The sequence below is a fragment of the Manacus candei genome, unplaced genomic scaffold (assembly GCF_025592945.1).
Source record: "Manacus candei isolate 608988 ecotype Guabito, Panama unplaced genomic scaffold, ASM2559294v1 h1tg000497l, whole genome shotgun sequence".
Lineage (NCBI taxonomy): Eukaryota > Metazoa > Chordata > Aves > Passeriformes > Pipridae > Manacus > Manacus candei.
In genome coordinates this window covers 21,008-40,715 of record NW_026138545.1, presented here as the reverse complement: position 1 = coordinate 40,715, position 19,708 = coordinate 21,008, and the positions used below count along the sequence as shown (strand labels likewise).

The window sequence follows — 19,708 nt, the reverse complement described above, 5'->3', positions numbered from 1 at the left end:
AGAACACCAATGATGTCATTAATTAACCATTCTTTAATTAGCATATGCCCCGCCCAGGTACGCCCAGACCCCACCCCCAGTACTACAGGTACCACCTAGGTGGGACAGGTGAGTCCCAGGTGTCCACAGGTGAGACTCAGGTGAGCCCCAAGTGCCCACAGATGAGACTTAGGTGCCCACAGGTGAGTCCAGGTGCCCACAGGTGAGTTGTCCCATCCAAAGGGGGACAAATCCAGGATCGAGGAATCTGGGAAGGAGGACCCAGGTGAGCACCTGCCCAGTCCCAAGTGCACCTGGGGTGCCATGTGTGGCTGTTCCACCCCAAAAATCCAGGTGAGGGCTCAGGTGAGGTGTGCACACCTGGCCTTAGGTGTGTCGGGGGTCCCACAGGTCCTGGGGGCGTGTCCACTGCCAGTGATGTCACAGCTCAGGTGTCGTGGTTCAGGTGCTGCAGGTTTTGGGGACCACACCTGTCCAGGTGTGCAGGTCCAGGGTCTGCTCACCTGGGGCTCAGGTGTCACAGTTGGGTGTTGCTGCTGAAGGTTCTCAGGGTGCACACCTCTCCTGGCTCCCTTCACCTGTCTCTCAGGTGTCCTGACACAGGTCCATCAGCTTTTTGGGGTCCGCACCGGGTTTTTGGGGCACACCCCCGCCCCGGCCGCCCCGCCCCGGCGCTCAGGTGTCCCTGTGCACGCGCTGGTGCTGCAGCAGGTTAGAGGGGTGCGCGAAGCCCTTGGCACATACCCCGCACTTGTAGGGCGTCTCCCCCGTGTGCACCTTCTCGTGCACGCCCAGGTAGGCGAGGTCCTTGAAGAACTTGTGGCAGAAGCTGCACTCGTAGGGCCGGGCCTGGCTGTGCACGCGCCGGTGCTGCAGCAGCAGCGAGGGCCGGGCGAAGGCCTTGCCACAGGCCTCGCAGCCGTAGGGCCGCTCGCCCGTGTGCGCGCGCTGATGGATGGCCAGGTAGGACGACTGCTTGAAGGCCTTGCCGCAGGTGCGGCAGGCGAAGGGCCGCTCGCCCGTGTGCACCCGCTCGTGCGACGCCAGCGCGTTGCTCTGCTTGAAGCCCTTGCCGCAGAGGCCGCAGGTGAAGGGCCGGTCCCCGGTGTGCACCCGCTCGTGCACCTTCAGCGAGTGCCCGTAGGTGAACCTCTTGCCGCAGACGCCGCAGGCGTGCGGCTTGTCCTCGCAGTGCTGCCGCCGGTGCAGCTGCAGCGCCGCGCCCGTCGCCAGCTCCTTGCCGCAGTCGCCGCAGCGGAAGGGCTTGTCGGCGCCCAGGTGCGTCAGGGCGTGCCGCTGGCGCTCGTAGGGCGTCTTGAAGCCCTTGGGGCAGCGCGGGCAGGCGAAGGGGCGCTCCCCGCTGTGGATGCGCCGGTGCTCCTGCAGGTTGGAGGAGCGCTTGAAGCGCTTCCCGCACAGGTCGCAGCGGTGCGGCCGCTCCTCGGTGTGCACCAGCCCATGGCTCTTGAAGTCCGAGTGGCGCTTGAAGGTGGCCCCGCACGCCTGGCAGGTGAAGGGACGCGCCTCGGTGTGCACGACCTCGTGGCTCAGCAGCTCCCACGCCCGCTTGAAGCCCTTGTGGCACACGGGGCACTGGAAGGGCTTCTCGGCCACGATGACCCGCCGGATCTCCAGCGGCGCCGGCGCCTCGCCCGGCGGTTCCGCCCACTCCGCCTCGCCCACGGGGCTCGCGGCACCGGCGCCGCCGCACCCGCCCAGCACCAGCTTGGCCGTGGAGTAGACGCCGCGCTCGTCGATGAGCTGCACGAAGGCCTGGCTGGGCTCGCCTGGGCTCAGCTCACCTGGACCCAGCTCACCTGGGATCAGCTCATCTGGGCCCAGCTCACTTGCGTGGCCCAGCTCGTCTGGGCTCAGCTCACCTGCGTGGCCCAGCTCACCTGGGCTCACCTGGTGGCCCAGCTCACCCGGGCGACCCCACAGTACCTGCAGGTGGTTCCCGTGGGAAGGTCCAGGTTCCTCGGGGCTCTCCAGGTGTTCCCGGCTGGGGCGGGGCCGCCGGGGGTTCAGGTACAGGCGAGGCTTCCGCCGGCGCAGGGGAGGGGCTGAGGCCTCACCTGGAGCTCTCACCTGGGTGCAGGTGGCTCCTCCTGGTGCCATCCGAGTGGTCTCCGGGCCATCACCTGGTTCTTCTTCTTCCTCACCTGGTTCTTCATCACCTGGGTCCTCATCAAGCTCTTCCTCAGCAGGTTCTTCATCAGCTGGTTCTTCAACTTCTTCCTCACCTGGTTCCTCCTCACCTGGTTCATCATCAGGTTCTTCCTCACCAAGTTCTTCCTCCTCACCTGGTTCTTCACCAAGTTCTTCCTTCTCAGCTGGTTCTTCCTCCTCCTCTGGTTCCTCCTCCCCTGGTTCCTCTTCCTCACCTGGTTCTTCACCAAGTTCTTCCTCACCTGGTTCTTCCTCCTCCCCTCGAGGCTCCTCCAGGATCCGTCGGGAAAAGTGGGGTTCGTGGCCCCTCCCCCGCAACCCCTCCATGGCCACACCTGGAACCCGGGACAGGTGAGAGAGTGAGAGGAGACACAGGGGAGGGGATGGGCCTGGGATCCCCCTGAGCTGGGCTTAGGAATCCTTTTGGGATCCTCCTGAACTGGGCTTAGGGACCCCCAGAGTCGGGCTTAGGGACCCCCAGAGCTGGGTTTGGGGATCCCCTTGGGCACCCTCTAGGCCGGGCTTGGGGACCTCCCAGGCTGGGTTTAGGGATACCCTGAGCTGGGTTTGGGGACCGTCTGAGCTGAGGCCCCTCCCAGTTTGTCCCAGTCCCCTGCCAGTCCCCCCCAATCCTCTCCCAGTACACTCCAGTCCTGTCCCAGTTTCTCCCAATCCCCTCCCAGTCTCTCCCAGTCCCCTCCAATCCCCTCCCAGTCTCTCTCAGTCCCTCCCACTCCCCCCCAATCCCCTCCCAGTCCATCCCAGTCTCTCCCAGTTTCTGACCCGGCGCCGCCGCCGCCCCCGGAGCCACTTCCGGCCGCGCTCGCGCGCGGTGACGTCACTTCCGGGAGCGGCTTCTGGGGCGGGACTGGGAGGGGACTGGGAGGAACTGGGCGGGACTGGGAGGGGATTGGGACACACTGGGAGGGGACGGGAAGGCACTGGGCCATGCTGGGGTGTGCTGAGAAGGCACTGGGTCGTGCTGGGAGGGACTGGGATGGCGCTGGGAAGGCACTGGGACGCACTGGGAGCGTACTGGGCTGTACTGGTCTGAACTGGGCTGTACTCGTCTGAATCCCACAAAACTCCCACTCTCCGAAGGTCCCTTTAGGCTTCTTTTTCCTCATCCCGGGGGGTTTCACCCCAAATCCCACAAATTCCTGCCCCATTCCCTCTTCTGTTCCCTCCCACTCTCCTCTCTGGTGACCTTTGGAAAACCAGGAATCGTTTTACCGCTGGAATTTCCTCCCTTTTTGGCTCCAAAGGTCCCAGGAGCCTCCGCAGCCTCTGACAGGTTTCAATCCCGAGGGATTTTCTGGAGATCCTGCGGGTGCTGCTGGAAAACCAGGTTGGTTTTTCCTTTTTCCACGCGATTTCCCACCTTTTCCAGGGAATTTTATCCCATTTCCATTTTATATTTCCCATAAATTCCCGTTTTCTGTTTATTTATAATTCCCGGAGCTCCCAAGTTTTTCCTGTTCCTTCTTTTCCCACAGGATTTCTGTTGCTTTCCCTTCCCTTGCGTTGCTTTTCCAGGATTTTGGGATTTGCCCTGAAATATTTGGGAATTCTCTTTTATTCCCTCGGGAAAGCAAAAGGAATTTTGGCACCATGATATTATGGGGGGAGGGGGGAGAGATTGAAAAAGGGCCGAAATGGGAAAAAATCCCAAAAAAACCTGTGGATAAAAAACCCCCAAAGTTTCCAGAATGGCCTCGTTTTCCTGGGAATTGCTGCTGAGGAAAAGGACGCCCTGCAAAAAGGGAACTCCCAGGAGTTTTCCCTGTTTTCCCTTTTTTTCCCTCCTTTTCCTTTTTCCCCCTTTTTTCTCCCTTTCCCATTTTTCTCCCTTTCCCCCTTTTTTCCCTTTTCCATTCCCTCTAAATCCAGGAAAGGAACCCACAGAACAACTTCCAAAAACCGGGAACAGTTTGTTGGAGCAGATCCAGCTGCTCCAGAACTCAGGAGCAGGACCCAATCCCATGGATTTCCCATTCCCACCTGGAATTTTTCCTTTCCCCACAGGAATGGGGCCCTGGATCCGGATGGTCCCCCTCATCGCGTTCTCCGGACTCCACCCCACAACGGGTAATTTTATGGGATTTCATGGATTTACTGAGCTTGGAAAAGACCCTGAGGATCCCCGGAGAGCTTCTGGAATTCTTTGGGATTCGAGCTTCCAAATGATTCCATCGGGGGAACTCAGGGAAGTTAATTTTTGGATTTTGGGGGGGGAGAATTTTTTGCTCCTGATGAATTCCTCGACTCATTTTGTTTTATTCCCACCTGGTGGGAAGGACCCAGAATCTTCATCCCAGTAATTCCAGCTGCCTTGGAGAGGGGGGAAAATCAGGATATTCTTCTGGAACTCCTGTGTCCTGCTCATCCGTAGGGAGCCTCCATGACCCACTGCTCGTCCTGGATGGATTGGAAGACTCCGGAATCCGCCTCAAGTGCCTCTCGGAGCGGCTCTTTTCCGAAGTCAAGGTGTTGTGGGTGGATGGGAAAGGCAGGAATATCACTGGGAATCCCCTGAGCACGGACACATCCGGGAATGCCGGGAGCTCCCTTGTCCTCAAAGCGGGATCTGGGAACGCCGTGTCCTGCAGGATCGTCGACAGCCTCGGGAAAACGTCCACGGAATCCTCCGTCGTCATCACGGGTGAGGGGAAAACAGGGATCTGGTGCTGCTTTTCCCGGGAATCCCAGTTTTTAGTGGGATAATCAATCAGCTCCCAGTCTAGGGATGCAAAATTCCAGGTTTGGGGATCCAGATTCCCTCCGCTCCAGGTGTGTCCCCAAAATCTCATGTAACGGAGCCCCTGGATTGTTTTCCAGAGAGTTTCTTTCCGACCATCTCCCTCTGGCTCCCGGCTTTTGTGATGATCCTGCTCTTTGGGATATTCCTGCTCCTGGCAGCTGTTTATAAACTCCGCAGTAAGTTCCCTTTTTAGCCTTTCTTTCCCTTTCCCCCCTTTTTTCCCTTTTCCCATTTCTCCCCTTCTTCCCCCGTTTTTCCCCCCTTTTCCCCTTCCCAGGAAAACCTTCCTTGGAAAAATCCCGAGTTAACCAACATTCCCCTTTCCCTGTTTTCCCACAGTCAACCAAAAGGCAACGGATCAGGAAAGTGAGTCAAATTCAACTAATTAACGAAATTAAACCTCAGGCTTCTAAAAATAGAAATAAAACATGAAAATAAAGAAATAAATACAAAAAAGAAAAGCAGAAAACAGTCCTTAAAACTGATTTTTAAATTAATTAATTAAATTTATAAATAAACTTTTAAATTAATTTAAAAATTAATTTTTTTGTGCTCCAAAATGTTCCTCTTTTCCCAGAAAACGCCCAGAAGCAAATTCAGGAGGGTGAGTGGAAAAAAAAAAGTGATTTTTTTTCTTGGTGATTTCTGTCTTCAAATGTCTTTAACAAATTAAAAAAAAAATGAATCAAATCCAGCGAGAAAATCAAATTAAAATTAACCTGAACCTGCGAAATCAGCGACTGTTAAAACCTGGTGAAAGTGTCAGAAAAATGGGAAAAATTTGGTGTATTTTGGGGGAAAAGGGGACAAAAAAGGGAAAAAATTATGATTTTTAATATTTGAACCCGATTCCTTTCAGACATCGAGGAATTCAAGATGGAGCTGGGTAAGGCCTGAACTCGGGACTGAGGGTTTGTTAGACTGAGACTATTTCTGATGATTTCATAGACCTGGGGGGGGTTGTCCTGAATTTCCCTCCATTTTCCTCATTTTCTCCCTTTGTCTTCCAGAGGAAGTGCAGGAAAAATTCCAGAAGGGTAAAAAATCCTGGATTATTCCTCCAGAATTAATCACATTTTCTATAATAATATGTATCGTAGGTAGAATTAGAATTATTTCAATTATTTAAGAATATAAATTATATTATTATTAATTTATTAATACTGTTAACAGTAATTATATATTGATTTTGCAATTATTAATACTTAATAATCAATAATTATTTCATTATTATCAATGGTTATATTTATTAACTATTAATAATATATTTTTAATATCAAGTCACTAAATATAAAAATATATATTTTTATGTATTTTAGATGTATTATAGAATATTTTAAATATATTTTTATATCGTATTTAAAATGTAATTTATTTTAATACATTTTAATATATTAAATATGATTTTGTGTATTTTTATAGGTAATACACGTAATTTAAAATATATTACTATATCTTTAAACCCTTCCATCCCCAAATTCCCAGAATTCCCCTCCTTTCCCCTTCCCAAGTCCTGATTTCCTGTTCTTTCCCTGTAGAAAACCAGGAGATGACAACAAAAATCGGTGAGAAAATTCCACAGCTTGGGGAATTTCAGGAATTTCGGGGTTTTGGGGCTCCGGAAAAAAACAAACACTTTCGGGGGAAAATTTGGGCCACTTTGAGGGCTGGGGCTGGTGACACACCTGGGACAGGTGACACAGGTGACAGATGAGACACCTGGGACAGGTGACACACCTGGGACAGGTGACACTGGTGACACACCTGGGACAGGTGACATACCTGGGACAGGTGACACACCTGGGACAGGTGACACAGGTGACAGGTGACACACCTGGGACAGGTGACACAGGTGACAGGTGACACACCTGGCTCAGGTGTCACAGGTGCCCCACCCGGCCCAGGTGCCCCTTTTCCAGCAGGATGGTGACAGAATTTCTCTCCTTCCAGAACAAATCCAGGCCCAGCTGGGTGAGTTGGCCCCGACCCCCGAATTCCCAAACCCCGCCCCCGATTATGCAAATGAGCTGCTGCTGCGGTAATTAATCAATTAGTGTTAATTAGTCGTTCATTTCCCTGCAGATTTCAGACGTGCCCAGAGCAACGCGGGTGAGTCAGGGCCTTTCCCTTCCCCTTCCCTTCCCCTTCCCCTTCCCCTTCCCTTTCCCCTTCCCTTCCCCTTCCCCTTCCCCTTCCCTTTCCCCTTCCCTTCCCCTTCCCCTTCCCCTTCCCTTTCCCCTTCCTCTTCCACTTCCTCTTCCCCTTCCTCTTCCACTTCCTCTTCCCCTTCCCTTCCCCTTCCCCTTCCCTTTCCCCTTCCTCTTCCCCTTCCCTTTCCCTTCCCCTTCCCCTTCCCTTCCTTTTCCCCTTCCCTTTCCCCTTCCCCTTCCCCTTCCTCTTCCTCTCCTCCTCCTCCTCCATTTTCCCATTAAATTACCCCCCCCCCCCATTTTATACCATTTTCTCCCATTTCCTATCCCTTTCCATAACTGCTTTTCCCTGATTCCCTGTAAATCCTGGGCTCTCCCCCTTTCCCAGTCCCGCTGACCCTGGACGAGCTCTGCAAACATCCCGAGCTCTCCCTCCGGGACCGATCCCGGGTCCTTTCCTGCTCCGAGCAGCTCCACCCCAAACCCGTGGTCCTGGCCCAGGAATCCTTTTCCCAAGGGAAGCACTACTGGGAAGTGGAAGTTGGGGACGGCTCCGGCTGGGAGCTGGGGGTGCTGGCTGAGGAAGTCCGGGATTCCCTGCGGAAGGACGGGATGGCGCTGCCGCGGGAGCGGGGGCAGGTTCTCAGCCTCGGCTATTCCCGGGGGGAATTCAGCATTCCCGGGGGCTGGAATTCCGGGCCCTGCCCCGTGCTGGGGGTTTTCCTGGATCAGGAATCCCACAGCCTCTCCTTCTTCGACGTGGAAGGGAAGAGTCTCCTGGCGTCGCTTCCCTTGAGGTTTTCCGGGAATCTCTTCCCGTTTTTCAGCCCCGGCTCCGACGGAAAGGGGTTGGGAATTCGCTCCGTGGGGGGTTAATAATTAAAATAATAAATTATTTAAATATCAATAGATTATCATATTTATAATTGGCGATAATTAATAAGTTTGTAGAGGAGATCATAATGTAAAATAATTTCTTAAATAATAAATTGAATTAAAAATTAAAGTTTTCCAATTTTTTTTCTGTTTTCTATCCTAATTATTTTCTCCTCTGGAGAAGAGGATGGAAAGCAGGAAATCCCAAAATTCCCAAGGGAATCCCAGATCCAGAGATTCTGCTGGGAACTGCATCCAAGGGAACTCCCCCCCCCTTGTTTGTTCCACCTGATGGAGTTGGGATCAAGCTCCTGCTCCAGGCTCTTCCCACCCAAATTCCAGCACATTTGGGGACCAAATAACCTCTCCTTCCCGTCCTTTTCCTGCCAGGAATTCCCCAAGGGGCCCACACGTCCTAAGAATTCCCAAAACAACATTTTCCTTCGAAAACCTTTTATTCCATTTCTTTTTTTTCCCAGGAAAAGCCAGTCCCAGACGGGTTTTTCCAGGGAAAACCAGTCCCTTGCCCCCTCCTTTCCCTCTTTTTTCCCTCCCACATCCTCACGTTCCTTCCCATTCCCATTTCCATCATTTTCTCCCCCCTTTCCCCAATCCCTGCTCAAAGTCCCTTTAGTGGGACCGGGATCGGCACCGGGCGGATCCTGATCCCTTCCCCCTGGGACACAAACGGGAAGAACATTCCCTGGGAATTCCCCGTGGTGCTCAGACCCAGCCTCTCCAGGAGCTCCGCGGTCTCCACGTCGTAGAATTTCAGGCACTCCCAGTCCAGGTCCAGGCAGACGCCGAGGACGGAGCCGCTCCAGCGGAGCTTCCCGAGCCCGCGGGCCCCGGCGCTGGGGAACAACTCCCCCTGGGACCGGCGCAGAGCCCAGGAATCCCGGCTGGGAACGGGCCGGGCCTCGCAGCCCGCCTTTTCCCGCAGCACTCCCAGCGCCCAGTCCTGCTCCCGGCCCAGCTCCAGCTCCCAGTAGTGCTTCCCGCTTCCAAAGCCTTCCCGCCCCACGCGCACCGGGAATGGGGGAGCGGCCGCCTCGCCCTCCCCGCCCGGGAGCTCCAGGATCCGCTCCAGGGCATTCCAGGCCACGGGAACTGCGGGGCAGCAGGAGGAGAGGGAGCCATGGAGTCCGTGAATCCCTGAATTCCCAAATCTCCAAGTCCCAGAATTCCCAAATCCCTAACCCAAAGCCCCCCCCGGATCTCTCCCATCCTGGGATTTCCCAGGACACAAATCCCTTTCCCTCTTCCCATCCATCCTCTCGGGAATTGCATCCCGATCCCATCCCAGCCTTGGACACCTTCCGGGACTCCCTTTTCCCACCATTCCCAACATCCCCATCCCTTCTCCATTCCTGCCTTCCAAGGCACATTCCCATTTTTCCAGCTCACCTGAGTGGCTCCTGGCTTCCCAGAAATCTATGGAAAAACAACAGACATTGCTGCATTCCAGGTTTTTTGGTGGAATTTGATCCTCCCTGGACTGGGAAAACCCTTTGGATCTCCCAAAAATCCCAATTAACCCCCAAATCCCAGGAATTTCCACAATCCCATGTTTTTTACTCACCCAGCTCTGCCTTCAGTCGACCTGCAAGGAAAAAATATTCCAGGCATTTTTGTTTGGATTTCCTATTTTTCCCCAGTTTTCCCCATTTTTTTCCAGTTTTTCCCATTTTTCCCCGGTTTTCCCCATTTTTTTCCAGTTTTTCCCATTTTTTCCATTCTTTCCCCAATTTTTCCCAGTTTTCCCAATGGGAACAACTCCTGGGAGTGGAAAACAAGGATATTCCTCCCCACAAATTGATATTTCACTGCATTCATAAACTATAAATCCAGGGGAAACATGGATATTAACAGGAATTCTCATCCTATTGTTTCTGAAGATGACCCAGAGGCTCATTGTTATGCAAATTTATGTAAATTTATGCAAATCAACTCCCTTACCCAAGTGTTTCTTGAAGTGGATCTTGGCTGGAAAAAAAAAAAGGGCAGAAATTGAGGGAGGGGAAAATTCCAGGGGCAAAAAAAGGGAAAATATCCATGGGAAAAGCATTGGAATTACACCAGTTATTCCTTCTGGGAATTCTGTTAAATTCCAGGATTAAGGGAATTGCAGGTTTTTCCTAAAAAGGTGGAAAAGGGGAAGGAGAAGAAAAAGTTTTGATCCCTTAAAAGTCCCGGTGGAATTTGGTGGAAGATTTGGGCTGGGATTCCGGGATTTTGGGGTCTTTTCCTGCCTAAGTGATTCCATGAAATCCCAAGGAAGAGGAAAAAGCTGTGACTGGATCATCCTTGGGGATTAATTAATCACTTTTAATTAAGGTGAACTTGATTAAACCCAGGATTGTTTTCCCAGGGAATGTTTTGTGGGAATGGGATTTACCTGCTCGTTTCTTGGCTTTCTCTCCGTCTGGAGATTCCGGACGTGGAATTGAGGGAATAATTGGGAATAACGTTAATATTGAATAATAGATATTGTTAATATTTGTTAATATTTATTATTAGTGTTGTTCTGTAGGTGCCTCTCCCAGAATTAGAGGGAAGGGGAAAGGGAAAAGGGGGAAAAGGGAAGGGAAGGGAAGGGAAGGGAAGGGAAGGGAAGGGAAGGGAAGGGAAGGGAAGGGAAGGGAAGGGAAGGGAAGGGAAGGGAAGGGAAGGGAAGGGAAGGGAAGGGAAGGGAAGGGAAGGGAAGGGAAGGGAAGGGAAGGGAAGGGAAGGGAAGGGAAGGGAAGGGAAAAGGGAATCTCTTACCCAACAGCGACTTCACCTTCTTTTTTTCTGGAAAAGAGAGGACACGGAATTTTGGCTCCCAAAATTCCCAATTTGGGAACTTTTCTAATATTTGACATTGGATGTTTCCCGTTTCCTGAGGGATTTTTTACCTTCTTCCCTTTCCAGCTTCACTTTCACTGAAAAACAAGGGAAATTCATCCAAAACAGCCATAATAAATACAAATAATATAATTAATATAAATAATTCACCTTAATTCCTCGTCACTCACCTGCACTGGCATTTTTCTTTTGGCTCCCTGGTTAAAAAAAGGGGGAAAAAAGCCCTTTTATTCCACGTTTTTTTGCACAAAAAAGAGCTCCGAGTCATCATCGGAGATTTAATCCCATCGGGAACACCCTCGGGTTGATTTCCCAAGGAATTCTGGGACACAGAGTCAGGAATTCCCCACCTTTTTTGGGCTCCAATTCCAGAATTTGGTCACTCCATTAATTTTTTAATTTGATTTTTTTTTTGTTTTTTTTTTTTTTATTTTACCCACATTCCTCTCAGGAATTATTTTTATTCCAGGGGATTTTTTCCCCGGGATTTTCCCAACACTTACTCCTCAGGAGGCAAAACAGAGTGGAAATCAGGAGCAGGTTGAGGCCCAAAAGCACCAGGAAACTGCTCAGCCAGGAGGAGATGGAAGGGAGGAAAACATCTGGGAAAAGGAGCGACACTCCATTAATTATTCTGTATTAATGATTTTCAAAGTCTATTAATAATCAGAGAGTTTTATTTTGGACTCGAGGGTTGCATATTAATTATTAAATACTAAGTATAAAATGAATTATTAGATATTAGGGTTAAATTAAGGATTAAATATTCCACTGCCCATTTAAGGAGCAAACATTGTCCCGGGGGATCAGGAGATTTCTCCCACACGGATCCCGGGAACGGAGCCGATCCCGGGGCGATCCCGGACCCACCGGAGATGCGGATCCGGGATTCCCTGCTGACGTTGAGCCGGGGGTTGAGGATCCTGCAGGAAACGTCCAGGTCGGATCCGGGCAGGAGGGTCACGGAAGCGTCGACGCGGAACAGCCCCGACGGCTCCGGCGCCGTCCTGGGGCTGGGAAATCCCTCCCGGACCTTCCCTCGGCCGTCCAGCCAAAGGATTTGGGGATTTGGGAACCAGCCGGAGGCTCGGCAGGAGAGGCCCAGGTCCCTTTGCCGGGACCTCACCACGATGGTGGGAACGTCGCCGACGGCTGCGGAAAAACGGGAGGGTTCCCATTCCAGACAGCGGGAAATTGGGGTTGGGGGGGATTGGTTTTCCTTGGAAAGGGGTTTTAAGGGTTTGAAGGGGTTGGAAGGTTTTTTCCCGGGATTTAACGAGGGAGGGGAGGGAATTAAAGGGGAAGGAGTGGAAGGGATTCCAAGGGAATGAGGGATTCCAGGGACAGTCTGGGAGAGGGAGGGGGGAGGTTGGTTTAGGAGGAAGTCGGGAGTGGGATTTGCCAGGATTTGGGAAAATGTGGGAATTCTAAGTACTATATTATATACTTATACATTATATAGTTATAAAGTGTATATTGTACACTATGTATTTATATATTATATATTATATATTATATATTATATATTATATATTATATATTATATATTATATATTATATATTATATATTATATATTATATATTATATACCCATGGCATCATATTTATAGAAAATAAATATACAACACAAAAATATCAAATACAAAAAATAAAATATATAAAAACCATAGAACCCAAAAATATAAAATATAAAAATTTATTTCAAATGCATAAAAATGCACCAGAATAAAATAACCATAAAAATTTTGCCCCATTTTTTTTTTTTTTTTTTAAAAAGGAATAAAAGGATCCAAGAATTCCCACCTGCCACTTGCAGCTCCACCGACGCCTCCCGGGACACGTCCTGGACCGACACGTGGCAGGTGTAGGACCCTTGGTCGGAGATCCCGACGTTCCTCAATCCCAGGGACACATTCCCGGCCCAGAATTCCCGGGGGAAAAACTCCCCCCGGCCCCAGAACCTCCCGGCCCACTCCTCCTCTCGGCTCTTCCCATCGAAACTGCCCACGGGGATCCTTCGGGAACCGTCGTGGAATTCCCAGCGGACGGAGAAAACCTCGGGAACGGGGTCCAGGGTCACCCGGCAGGGCAGGACCACCCACCCCCCGACGATCCCGACGACGGGAATTCCAGGAGAGCTCCCGGACCGACCTGTTTGGGGACAAACAGGGGGGTTGTTCCCGTTATCCAACGGAACCACAGCAGGGAGAGGAATCCAGAGAACTGGGACAACGACACGGGAACGCTCGCGGGGTCTGAGATTCCGGGATTTATCCCGCGGTGTTCCGAACTTTGGATCGTTCTGGTGGGAAAAATCACGGAAAAATGGGGGGAAAACCGATTCCCTGGGGAGCCTCTTCCAGCCCCGACCACCCTCTGGATAAAGAAGCTTTTCCAAGGTTTTTGAAGGGCTTTGTTTTACATCCCAAATATATCCCAAATGTATTCCAAGTGGAATTGTCTTCACCTGTGGCCAGGTGGGATCCGTGTTGGAATGTCAGGACTGGGAGCAACGTCAACCACCAGACCCGGGAATCCATCGATGTCCCGGATTCTCCCGGAATTCCTTCGGCCCCTGCACACCTTCCACGGAAAAGAACAAGAGAATCGAGGGATGAAATAACAGGGAAAAACATCCAGGAATTTATGGATGGAGGGATTGGGCTTCTCAAGGAAAAGAAGGTCCCGGGTGTTTTATTTTATTCCATTTATTCCACTTAAAAAATCAATTTACTCCAGTTAAAAAATATCAATTTACTCCAAATAAAAAATCAACTTATTCCAGATGAATCAATTTCTAGAAGTGAATTCATGGATTTTTCCCACCGGGAATTTCTTACCGGAGCAGGAAGGACCGGAAGGTTCCTCTGGAGTCGGGTTGGGAAGAACTTTGTCCCCAGATTTTATATTTTTATGGCCCCTGAAAGTCCTGATTTGCATTTTCCAAAAGGGTTGGACCTTGAAAAAGGGAAGTGGGAATTCTACAATAGATTAGGATTATATTTTATATATTACAATACATTGTATATTATGTTATGTATTGTATTAGAGTATATATTGTATTAGAGTACATATTAAACTATAAATGATGTATAATATCTAATACAATTATATATTAAATATATCCCGATATATTATTTTATTAGTTATTATCATAAATATAATAATAAAATAATATATAAAATATATTAGGGTTATCTTTTATCTATACATTATATATTATGTTATGTATTGTGCTAGAGTATATATTATACTATAAATTATATATAATATCGAATATAATCAGATATTCACTATACATTATTTATCATTATTATTTATTACAATAATAAATAATTGTATTTTGCAACACGCCCCAAAATCCCTCCCCCGGCACAATCCCAGAGGAATCATTCCCTCCGGAATGATTTCTGCCCAAAACTGCGGGATTTCTCCCGGAACCCCTGGGATTTTGCCCAAAACTCCGGGATTTCAGCCCAAAGTGCCTCCGGCGGCCGCTCCCTGCAGGAGCCCGGATAGCTCAGTCGGTAGAGCATCAGACTTTTAATCTGAGGGTCCAGGGTTCAAGTCCCTGTTCGGGCGCTTCCCCTTTTCCCGCTCCCGGCGCATCCAGGGGGTCCCATCCCTGTTTTTCCCCCTCCTCTCCCGGGGGGGAAAAACCGCGGGGTCTCTTTTTCGTGGCGGAGGGAGCGGCGCGGAGGGCTCTGGGACGGGCGGAGGGGGCGGCGCGAGGCGGTCCCATGGTGTAATGGTGAGCACTCTGGACTCTGAATCCAGCGATCCGAGTTCGAATCTCGGTGGGACCTCGCCCTTTTTTTGGGTCCCCCCCTTCCCTGTACGGGCGGGGGGGGCGCGACTCGTTTGTACCCCCCCCCCGTGTCCCGTCGTAGGGGCGGGGAGGCAAGAGGGGGGGCCTGGCTCGTTGTGGCGTTTGGGAAGCGCAGGGGACACTCGCCTGGGGACTCCGTGCCCCGAGTGTGTCACGCGCGTGGGTGTGGCAGCACCGCTCCTCCTCCCCCTTTTGGGATCGGGGTGTGACGCCTCAAAAGGGACCCTACTCTGGGGTCTGTGTGTGACGTCCCACCTGTGACGCCCCCCGGGGGACCTCGTGTGACCCCACAGATGCTTCGGGGACTGAGTGTGACATCCCACGTGTGACTGTCTGACCCCCTCGGCAGAGAGACCCGAGTGGCCAGGACGGACAGACTGAGGGACAGACAGACAGAGGGACATTTGGGGGGACAGAGGTTGGACAGAGGGACAGGAGGGAGACGGAGGGACAGAGGGACAGGAGGGGGACAGGAGCCAGACCGAGGGACAGGAGGGGGCAAAGAGGACCGAGGCCGGACAGAGGGACAAGAAGGGGACAGGAGGGGGACAGAGGGGGCAGAGGGACAGCTGTGGGGACAGACAGAGGGACAGAGCCCGCGGGGCCGCAGGTAGCGGAGCCACACCCCGGGATCGGGAACACGAAACCTGGAAGAGAGAGAGGTAAAAAAAACAAACAAGCCCAGGCACAAAAGAGGAAGGAGGGAGCGCAAACCAAAGCAAATAAATCCCGAGGAGCAACGAACTCCCGGCCCCTCCGGGGCCAAAGGTGCGCCCGGCCCGGCCCCGCGGACCTTTGGCCACCGCCGGCCACCCCTCAGTGGCCATGGCGGTGCTGCTGGGGCTGCTCCCGGCCGCGCTGGCCGGGCTGGCCCTGCTCGCCGCGCTGCTCGCCCCGCCGTTCCTCTGGGACGACCTGGTGGCCTTTGTCACCATGGCCAGGTGGGCGCTGCGCTGCCGCCGCCGCTTCGCCCGCAGCCCCCCCGAGACCCTCCTGGACGTGTTCCTGCTCCACGCGCGGCGGCGGCCGCGGCAGCCGCTGCTCCTCTTCCAGGACGAGCTTTACACCTACGAGGACGTGGATCTCAGGAGCAACCGGGCGGCCCGGGCGCTGCAGCGGCGCCTGGGGCTCAGCCCCGGCGCCACGGTGGCCGTGTTCCTGCCCAACTCGCCCACCTACCTGTGGACGTGGCTGGCGCTGGCCAAGCTGGGCTGTGCCATGGCTTGTGTGAACACCAACGCGCGGGGACGGGCGCTGCGGCACGCGCTGGAGGCCGCCGGGGCCACCCAGGTGCTCGCCAGCCCCGGTGAGAGGGGATGGAGGGGACGTTCGGGGGGCTACGGGGACACGGGGGGATGTGGCCACCAAGGTTACCCTGGTCCTCGCCAGCCCTGATCTCAGCCAGCCTCGCCAGCCCCGGTGTCCACACGTGTGTCAGGGGCTGTACCTGTGTCCACACGTGTGTCAGGTCTGTACCTGTGTCCACACGTGTGTCAGGGTCTGTACATGTGTCTGTATCTGTGCAGGGTTTGTGCGTGTGCCCATTTTGGGGTCCCTCAGGTGCCCGTTTGGGGTCCCTCATGTCCCCCACCCTGTCCCTCCTGTCCCCCCAGACCCTGCCCCCCGTGCCCCCCAGTGCCCCCCCGTGACCCGCCGTGTCCCCCCGTGTCCCGCAGAGTTCCGGGTGGCCGTGGAGGAGGTTCTCCCGGACCTGCAGCGCTCCGGGATCCACGTGTTCTACCTGAGCCCCTCGTCGCCCACCCCGGGGGTCCCGGCCCTGCTCCCCGACATCGAGGCAGCCCCTGCAGACCCTCTGCCCGCCCAGCACCGCGCCGGCATCACCGCCACCTCCAAGGCCATGTACATCTACACCTCCGGCACCACCGGTGAGAGGGAGCCGGGAACCACCGGGATCCACAGCTGGGGACACGGGGGGAGAGGGCGGGGGGAAGAGGGGGGTTAGGAATGTCAGAGGGGTCTCTTGTGGGGTCTTTCTCCAGCCGCAAGCGTGGTGGGGCCACCTGGGGCAGGAACGACCCTTTGGGATGTTTGAGGTCAGCTGAGGGTGTTTGGGGTCAGTTGATGATATTTGGGGTCAGTTTGGGTTATTTGGGGTCACCCATCCATTTTTGGGTCCCCAGGGCTCCCCAAGGCCGCGGTGGTGACGGAGCTGAAGCTGATGATGGTCGCCAGCCTGGCCTGCATGTGCGGGCTGCGCCGCGACGACGTCGTGTACACGACGCTGCCCCTCTACCACTCGGCCGGGCTGCTCGTCGGCCTCGCCGGCTGCCTCAACATCGGTGCGAGAGAGCCCGGGACGAGGGAGGGAGGGAGGGAGGGAGGGAGGGAGGGAGGGACAAAGGGAGGGAGGGAGGGAGGGGTGGATGGAGGGATGGGTGGATCAATGGATGGACAGACAGGTGGACGGACAGATGGAGGGAGGATGGATGGACGGCTGGGTGAGTGGATGAAGGCAAAAGCGAGGAGGGAAGGGGTCACCCCCCACCCCGGCTGTGCCCCCCCAGGAGCCACGTGTGTCCTGAGGAGCAAGTTCTCGGCCTCCCAGTTCTGGGCCGACTGTCGGCGGTACAAGGTCACCGTCATCCAGTACGTGGGGGAGCTCATGCGCTACCTGTGCAACACGCCCCCGGTGAGCCCCAACTGCCCCAAAACTCCCTCAAAACTGCCCCAAAACTACCCAAAAACTGCCCCTAAACTACTCCCAACACTGCCCCAAAAACTGCCCAAAAACTGCCCTTAAACTACCCCCAGCACTGCCCCAAAAACTGTCCAGAAACTGCCCCAAAAAGCCCCAAAACTGCTGCCAAAAATTGCCCCAAAACTGCCCCAAATGCACCCCAAACCCACCCAAACCCCCCCGTGCCCCCCAGCGCCCTGACGACCGGGAGCACGGGGTGCGCATGGCCCTGGGCAACGGGATGAGGGCGGAGGTGTGGAAGGAATTCCTGCGGCGCTTCGGGCCCGTGTCCATCCGGGAATTCTACGGGGCCACCGAGGGCAACGCCGGCTTGATCAACTACACCGGCAAGGTCGGGGCCGTGGGCAGGGCCAACGTGTTCCTCAAGGTGAGAACGGGGGGGTTTGGGGCCAACAGGGGGGGTTTGGGGTCAGTTGCGGGGATTTGGGGTAAACTGGAGATGTTTGGGGCTTATTTAAATAGGTTTAAATAAAATTTAGGCTTAAGATTTAGACTGAAAGATTTAAATCAAAATTTAGACCTAAAAATTTAAAATTACAGGTTTAGGCTTAAAGATTTGGACTTCTAGACTCAAAGACTTAGACTGACTCAGGGATTTAGAAGGACTCAAAGATTCAGACTTAGACATTTCCAATCCAGGCTGGTCGAACCCAAGCAGTTTTTAACCCCCAGGGTGTTGGGATTGCAGGGGGAGGGGAAAGGCCTAATCCCAGTAGGCCCGACCTGGCCCCCCCCCCAGGTTTTAATCCCGGGTTTCTCTCCCTGTGCCCCCCCAGTTCTTCACACCCTTCGAGCTGATCAAGTATGACGTGGCCACGGACAAGCCCGTGCGGGACGAGCGCGGGCTCTGCATCCCCCTCGGGCCCGGTAAGACCCGGGCCTTGCAGGGAGGCCACCAAAACCACCCCCCGGTCCTCCTCGTGGCCACCAAAACGCCCCCGGGGCTCCCTAAAGCCCCCCTCCCGACCCCCTCCCAGGCGAGCCGGGGCTGCTGGTGGTGAAGATCACGCGGCACGCGCCGTTCCACGGCTACGCCGGCGACGCCCGCAAGACGGAGCAGAAGGTCCTGCGGGATGTCCTGGCCAAGGGCGACGCCTTCTTCAACAGCGGCGACCTGCTGCTCATGGACCGCCAGGGCTTCCTCTACTTCCAGGACCGCGTCGGGGACACCTTCCGGTAATTCCGGCCCGCGCGTCCCGGTCGCGGGTGCCGGCCCGAGCGCTCGGCTCACGGCGCTGCCCCTCCTCCTCCTCCTCCTCCTCCCGCCCAGGTGGAAAGGGGAGAACGTGGCCACGACCGAGGTGGAGGCCACGCTGGCCGCGGTGGGGTTCATCCAGGAGGTCAACGTCTACGGCGTGGCCGTGCCCGGTGAGTCCGGCCCGCGGCCACCCGGTCGCCCCAGGTGGTCCCAGGTGGCTCAGGTGGCCCCAGGAGGACTCAAAGGAGTCGTGGTTGCCCCAGGTGGCCTCAGGTGACCTTGGTGGCCCCAAGTGGCCTCAGGTGACCCAGGTGGCCCCGGGAGGACTCAAAGCAGCCGCAGTGGCCCCCGGTGACCCCCGGTGCTGCCCGCAGGGTGCGAGGGCCGCTGTGGCATGGCCGCCGTGCGCCTCAAGGACGGGGCCACCTTCGACGGGGACGCCCTGTACGCCTTCACGCGGGACACGCTGCCCTCCTACGCCGCCCCTCGCTTCGTCAGGGTCCAGGTCAGCGGGACACGCCCGGCCCAGGCGTGGGGGGCTCCGGGGGGGGCTCCGGGGGGGCCCCGGGGCTTGGGACTGGGGAGGTTTGGCCTCGGGAGGAGGGTGATCCATCAGCACCAGCGCCCGGTTCCAATCACGGCACGGTGGAACCAGGGAATGGTTGGGTTGGGGTTGGGAGGGGCCTTCAGGCTCACCCGGTTCCAAGGGGGGGGTCACCCTGAGCCAAGGGGGGGGATCAACCCCCACCGGCACCCGGCCACGGCCCCGGGACCCCCCTTCCCGACACCCCTCGTTCCCAGGACGCCCTGGAGATCACGGGCACCTTCAAGCAGTCCAAGAACAACCTGGTCCGGGAGGGCTTCGACCCCCAGCTGGTCCGGGATCCGCTGTTCTTCCGCGACGATTCCCGGCGATCCTACGTCCCTCTGACCCCGGACACCTTCGCCGCCATCCAGGACATGAGGCTCAGTCTGTAGCGGCCTCGGGCTAATTAACGAGGCTAATTAGGGGCTAATCAGGCACTGTGGGCTGGGCTGGGGGGTTATCCCAGCCCGGCCTGTCTGTGACGTGGAAATTAAACCCTTAATTCCCACTTTTTTTGGGTGCCATCCCAGCCCCTCCCCACCCTCACAGGGTGGGATTCCTTCCCCATATCCC

At 54.6% G+C, this 19,708-nt stretch overlaps 4 protein-coding genes and 2 non-coding genes across 9 annotated transcripts; 4 read left to right on the top strand and 2 right to left on the bottom strand.

Annotated features, from left to right (window-relative positions):
• Positions 1 to 13: 13 nt before the first annotated feature.
• LOC127465811 (zinc finger protein 768-like) lies at positions 14 to 2,916 on the bottom strand. Of its 3 annotated transcripts, none has more exons than XM_051776339.1 (2): positions 2,412 to 2,916; positions 14 to 2,258 (listed from the first exon to the last, which is right to left on the bottom strand). In XM_051776339.1, exons 1-2 carry the CDS (start codon positions 2,494 to 2,496, stop codon positions 676 to 678), a joined length of 1,668 nt encoding a protein of 555 aa, XP_051632299.1. In that variant the 5' UTR covers positions 2,497 to 2,916; the 3' UTR covers positions 14 to 675. The 3 variants fall into 3 exon arrangements, with proteins under 3 accessions (XP_051632299.1, XP_051632297.1, XP_051632298.1); XM_051776337.1 differs by having other exon boundaries at positions 14 to 247; positions 361 to 2,496; XM_051776338.1 differs by having other exon boundaries at positions 2,385 to 2,496.
• Positions 2,486 to 8,043, top strand: LOC127465815 (butyrophilin subfamily 2 member A1-like). Its single transcript, XM_051776347.1, has 13 exons — positions 2,486 to 2,520; positions 3,435 to 3,517; positions 4,195 to 4,257; positions 4,562 to 4,831; positions 5,008 to 5,106; positions 5,270 to 5,296; positions 5,508 to 5,534; positions 5,790 to 5,816; positions 5,941 to 5,967; positions 6,469 to 6,495; positions 6,881 to 6,901; positions 7,013 to 7,039; positions 7,469 to 8,043. Exons 1-13 carry the CDS (start codon positions 2,495 to 2,497, stop codon positions 7,954 to 7,956), a joined length of 1,212 nt encoding a protein of 403 aa, XP_051632307.1. The 5' UTR covers positions 2,486 to 2,494; the 3' UTR covers positions 7,957 to 8,043.
• A 431-nt stretch (positions 8,044 to 8,474) lies between these two features.
• Positions 8,475 to 13,881, bottom strand: LOC127465813 (butyrophilin subfamily 3 member A2-like). 2 transcript variants are annotated; one of them, XM_051776341.1, is made up of 13 exons: positions 13,644 to 13,880; positions 13,271 to 13,386; positions 12,607 to 12,954; positions 11,674 to 11,955; positions 11,307 to 11,405; positions 10,974 to 11,000; positions 10,854 to 10,880; positions 10,723 to 10,749; positions 10,355 to 10,381; positions 9,916 to 9,942; positions 9,539 to 9,559; positions 9,364 to 9,390; positions 8,475 to 9,066 (listed from the first exon to the last, which is right to left on the bottom strand). In XM_051776341.1, the coding sequence occupies exons 2-13, from the start codon at positions 13,341 to 13,343 to the stop codon at positions 8,576 to 8,578; spliced, it is 1,476 nt and encodes a 491-aa protein (XP_051632301.1). In that variant the 5' UTR covers positions 13,344 to 13,386; positions 13,644 to 13,880; the 3' UTR covers positions 8,475 to 8,575. The 2 variants fall into 2 exon arrangements, with proteins under 2 accessions (XP_051632301.1, XP_051632300.1); XM_051776340.1 differs by having other exon boundaries at positions 13,271 to 13,881.
• A 431-nt stretch (positions 13,882 to 14,312) lies between these two features.
• Positions 14,313 to 14,385, top strand: TRNAK-UUU (transfer RNA lysine (anticodon UUU)). The gene has a single exon. It is a non-coding gene; the product is annotated as a tRNA-Lys (tRNA).
• A 152-nt stretch (positions 14,386 to 14,537) lies between these two features.
• TRNAQ-CUG (transfer RNA glutamine (anticodon CUG)) lies at positions 14,538 to 14,609 on the top strand. Its single transcript has one exon. It is a non-coding gene; the product is annotated as a tRNA-Gln (tRNA).
• Positions 14,610 to 15,413: 804 nt separating this feature from the next.
• Positions 15,414 to 19,643, top strand: LOC127465810 (long-chain fatty acid transport protein 2-like). The gene is made up of 10 exons (XM_051776336.1): positions 15,414 to 15,938; positions 16,309 to 16,518; positions 16,774 to 16,932; positions 17,158 to 17,282; positions 17,524 to 17,718; positions 18,128 to 18,218; positions 18,329 to 18,527; positions 18,622 to 18,719; positions 18,924 to 19,054; positions 19,351 to 19,643. Exons 1-10 carry the CDS (start codon positions 15,458 to 15,460, stop codon positions 19,525 to 19,527), a joined length of 1,866 nt encoding a protein of 621 aa, XP_051632296.1. The 5' UTR covers positions 15,414 to 15,457; the 3' UTR covers positions 19,528 to 19,643.
• Positions 19,644 to 19,708: the final 65 nt, after the last annotated feature.

What these genes read in the sequence shown, in the direction of transcription:
- LOC127465815 (XM_051776347.1), top strand. Translation starts at nt 2,495, where the DNA reads ATGGCCACACCTGGAACCCGGGACAG. An exon ending in GGGTGCTGCTGGAAAACCAG is followed by an intron (nt 3,518 to 4,194) that starts GTTGGTTTTTCC and finishes CTTTCCCCACAG; the next exon opens with GAATGGGGCCCTGGATCCGG. An exon ending in GGAATTCAAGATGGAGCTGG is followed by an intron (nt 5,817 to 5,940) that starts GTAAGGCCTGAA and finishes TTTGTCTTCCAG; the next exon opens with AGGAAGTGCAGGAAAAATTC.
- LOC127465811 (XM_051776337.1), bottom strand. Translation starts at nt 2,496, where the DNA reads ATGGAGGGGTTGCGGGGGAGGGGCCACGAACCCCACTTTTCCCGACGG.
- LOC127465813 (XM_051776340.1), bottom strand. Translation starts at nt 13,439, where the DNA reads ATGTTTTTCCCTGTTATTTCATCCCTCGATTCTCTTGTTCTTTTCCGT. An exon ending in CGGATCCCACCTGGCCACAG is followed by an intron (nt 12,955 to 13,270) that starts GTGAAGACAATT and finishes GTCCCCAAACAG; the next exon opens with GTCGGTCCGGGAGCTCTCCT. An exon ending in TCTGTTTTGCCTCCTGAGGA is followed by an intron (nt 11,001 to 11,306) that starts GTAAGTGTTGGG and finishes TTTTTTAACCAG; the next exon opens with GGAGCCAAAAGAAAAATGCC.
- LOC127465810 (XM_051776336.1), top strand. Translation starts at nt 15,458, where the DNA reads ATGGCGGTGCTGCTGGGGCTGCTCCCGGCCGCGCTGGCCGGGCTGGCC. An exon ending in CGCCGGCTGCCTCAACATCG is followed by an intron (nt 16,933 to 17,157) that starts GTGCGAGAGAGC and finishes GTGCCCCCCCAG; the next exon opens with GAGCCACGTGTGTCCTGAGG. An exon ending in GGGCCAACGTGTTCCTCAAG is followed by an intron (nt 17,719 to 18,127) that starts GTGAGAACGGGG and finishes GTGCCCCCCCAG; the next exon opens with TTCTTCACACCCTTCGAGCT.